The following is a 3,111-nucleotide window of genomic DNA, read 5'->3' on the forward strand; positions in this document are numbered from 1 at the left end:
CAGAGACCCCCCCAGGGCCGGCAGCACCCCCTGGTTACCTGCGCTGGGAGCAGCTGAGCAGGAGCAGGGTGATGAGGATGACGATGAGGATGGTGCTGCTGGTACTCCTCCTGCTGCAGCTGCCGCGCCAGCTCCAGGTCGCTGAGCACCGAGGAGGCGTCCTGTCCTTGCTGCAGGGACAGGGCCACCATGAAATCCTGGCAGGAGCACAAAAAGAGGGGGGGTCAAACCCTGTGGGATCCATGATGGGACTCGCTTGTTCCCGTCAGATTTTCTAAAACATTCCCCTTGCCCAGGATTTTCTCCTGGGACAGCGGATAAACCATCGTGCAGTGCATGATCCTGCCAGGAAAAGCCACTCCTGTCACTGTGACTCCCCCAGCCCCTGCCTCAGTTTCCCCCCCGTTCCCCAGCAGAGCTCACCAGAAGGGCAGAATGACCAGGCGGGTGATGATGAAGACGGCAGCAAAGACGATGAAGATGTTGTTGCAGGTGTTGCTCCACCCGGCGTAGTTAAACATTTTGGCAGACTGGGAGGGGGGCAGAGGGGGTGAGCTGGGGAGGGGGCACAGGATGGGGGACGTGGTGGCAGCAGGGGAGGGGGACACACCAACCTCCAGCAGATAATCGGAGGAGTCGTGCACGGCCATGATGAGCGTCCCGGCACGGACGTAGTTGGCAAACCAGGAGAAGCTGATGAGGATGATGGTGGCGACGTGGTGGATGATTTGCTCTTTGAAGTCCTGTGCCCAAAGCAATGGGGAGGGGTTACAGCAGCCTGGATCCCACCTTCAGCAAACTCCCACCTCACAGCCCCTGGGTGTGCCCACATCCTCCCAGCCGCTCCCTCCTGCCCGCCACCAGGGTGAAGAAAACCCTGCCGAGATGTCCCAGTGTCCCCCACCCCAGAGCCCCCACCTTGCGCTTGACGTCGGAGGCGATGCTGAAGAGCAGGGACCAGTAGAAGGAGAGCTCGATCATGTAGTACCAGTACTGGGAGGGCAGCACGCTCTGGGGGCAAGGGACAGGTTGGGGGGTCCTCTGTGTCCCCAAGAGGGGTTTGATCCCCTTCTGTGAGCACCATCCGGGTGCCCTGAGGACCCCCAAACCCTCCTGAACCCCCAGCTCCCCCTGGTGCTCAGGAGAAGCCGTGGGCTGGCAGCTGGGATGGGATCTGTGCTCACCTGGATGGGGTATCCCTTCCACACCTCCCGGAGGTCGTAGAACCAAGGTTTCTGCAGGATGGGGAGACACCAGGAGGCAGAGGGGCCAGGGGGGCTGGGGGAGCAAGGGGAGGGGGGCAATACTCACATCCACTATGACAGCCATGCCAGCAATGAAAGCAATAAGGTAACCTGCAGGAAGCCCTGGTCCGTCACCAGCAGGTAGAGGTGGCCCTGGGCACAAGGGACAGTGGCACGGGACAGGTTTGATGAAAAATCCTTTTGCTGGGATCTTTTTCTCCTGAGAGGCCAGCAATAAGGTAAAAGGTGAATCTCCAACTGGAAAAAGGAAGCAGACGTTCCTCAGACGGGCACCGGGGAGCAGGAGGGAGGAGGATGGCCCCAGATCCCACATCTCCCACCCTTCCCAGGCAGCTTCTGGCCAAGCTGGGACCCCCAGAGCCCCCCAGGGTGGAGGGACAGTGACACCAGGCAGGAAAGGGGTGGGGGGTCTCACCTGGCCTCCCTGAATTTCTTGAGCAGGCTGGGCCGGTCCTGGTTGCGGCGGAACCAGCGCTCGACCTGGCGCACGGTGCAGCCGCTCTTCTTGGAGAGCATCTCCACGTCGGTCTGGGGACACCAGGGCAGCCCCGCTGTGTCACACAGCCCTGCCTCTGCCACCCTGAGCCCCTGGGGACGCCCTGAGCCCTCACCTGCTTGGGGTGTTTGCTGGTGGCAGCATAAAACTTCTCCAGCACCGCGTTGGGGGTGGCTTTTAACCGCACCTTCTCCTTGACGTTCAGGAGCCCGGCCAGGGGGGTGGCCACGTACCTGGGGAAGCGGTTCCTGTCACCTGCATGATTTGGCCACCCAGGGACCCACAACCACTCAGTGCCTCGGTCTCCCCATCCTGCTGTGCCTCCTCCAGGGTGGGTTTTGCCAAGGGGAGCCCCCAGGGTCCTTCTGTCATGGGCTGTCCCCACTCAGCCCCTCCCTTCTCTTGCCGTCCCAACAAAGCCGGGTCTGTTCCCATTGTTGGCCCAACAAATCGTGTTTGTGCGGGGAAAAGGGAGCACGTGGGTTTGTCAGGGGGGATCAGGACCCCCAGCTCGGCTGAGCACAAGGTGCCACATCCCAGGGTTCAGCCACAGCCCCAAGGGCATGGGGAGAGCAGGATCGGGGGCTCAGGACCCATCCCCACCCCCAGGGAAGGGACTCACGTCTCAAAGAGGTGCCGGACAACGAGGAAGAGGAAGGCCAAGGGGAGGGTGATGTACAGGTCAGAGGCTTTGGCATAGACTCGCCCATCCCGGTCCTCCAGGTCAGCCCAGGTGAGGTTTGCCGGGAGCCAGAGCCGTTCCCACCAAAAATAGCTGTACAAGGTCTGAAACATGCTGGGGAGGGGGAGAGGGGGAGAGGTGAGGGGGGCATCTCCGAGGAGATGGCCGATCCCACCCCGGCCCCACCAGGCACCCCAATTTCCACCTCGGCTCCCAGGGAGGCCCCAGTGAAATCCCCGGCGGTGCTCGGCTCGGGCACCGAAGGACTTTGCTCCCTGCAGCCCGGAGGTCAGAGGGTGATCATTAACAGGGGCCCCAGTCCCGCTTCCAACCGGCAGCTCGGCTCCTGCAACCAGCCCGAGGGAAGAGCCGGGCTCCCGCCTCCGCACCGGGATCGCAAGCCCGGCTCTACACCGGGATGGGGAGCAGGGAGAAACCCCCGACTCTGGTTTCCCTCCCGTGTGCGCATCCCGCGGCTGATCCAAACCCGATTCCCGGTGGAAAACGGAGGCACGGAGCCCACCGCCAGCCCTCCGAGGCCAGGCACGGCCCCAGCGAGGGATTAGGGATTTGCTGGCGACACAATGAGCACCTTTGTGCCCTAAAAAGGCTCCGGACGGGGGAGCGGCCCCTTGCCGCGGGGTCAGCGCATCCCGGCTCCCCGGCCC

The 3,111-nt window shown here is 62.9% G+C and overlaps 1 protein-coding gene across 1 annotated transcript in view; it reads right to left on the bottom strand.

Moving 5' to 3' along the window:
• CERS2 (ceramide synthase 2) overlaps positions 1-2,586 on the bottom strand; it is a 21,706-nt gene extending 19,120 nt beyond the window's left edge. Inside the window, exons 1-8 of the mRNA XM_005430319.2 lie at positions 2,384-2,586; positions 1,877-1,994; positions 1,681-1,793; positions 1,488-1,502; positions 1,312-1,354; positions 1,185-1,235; positions 919-1,011; positions 615-743 (exon numbers count right to left, since the gene is read on the bottom strand). Of these exons, the coding sequence (XP_005430376.1) occupies positions 615-743; positions 919-1,011; positions 1,185-1,235; positions 1,312-1,354; positions 1,488-1,502; positions 1,681-1,793; positions 1,877-1,994; positions 2,384-2,556 (735 nt within the window). The 5' untranslated portion in view covers positions 2,557-2,586. The remainder of the gene's footprint in view (positions 1-614; positions 744-918; positions 1,012-1,184; positions 1,236-1,311; positions 1,355-1,487; positions 1,503-1,680; positions 1,794-1,876; positions 1,995-2,383) is intronic.
• Between the last annotated feature and the right edge of the window lie 525 nt (positions 2,587-3,111).

The sequence above is a fragment of the Geospiza fortis genome, unplaced genomic scaffold (assembly GCF_000277835.1).
Source record: "Geospiza fortis unplaced genomic scaffold, GeoFor_1.0 scaffold439, whole genome shotgun sequence".
Classification (NCBI taxonomy): Eukaryota; Metazoa; Chordata; class Aves; order Passeriformes; family Thraupidae; genus Geospiza; species Geospiza fortis.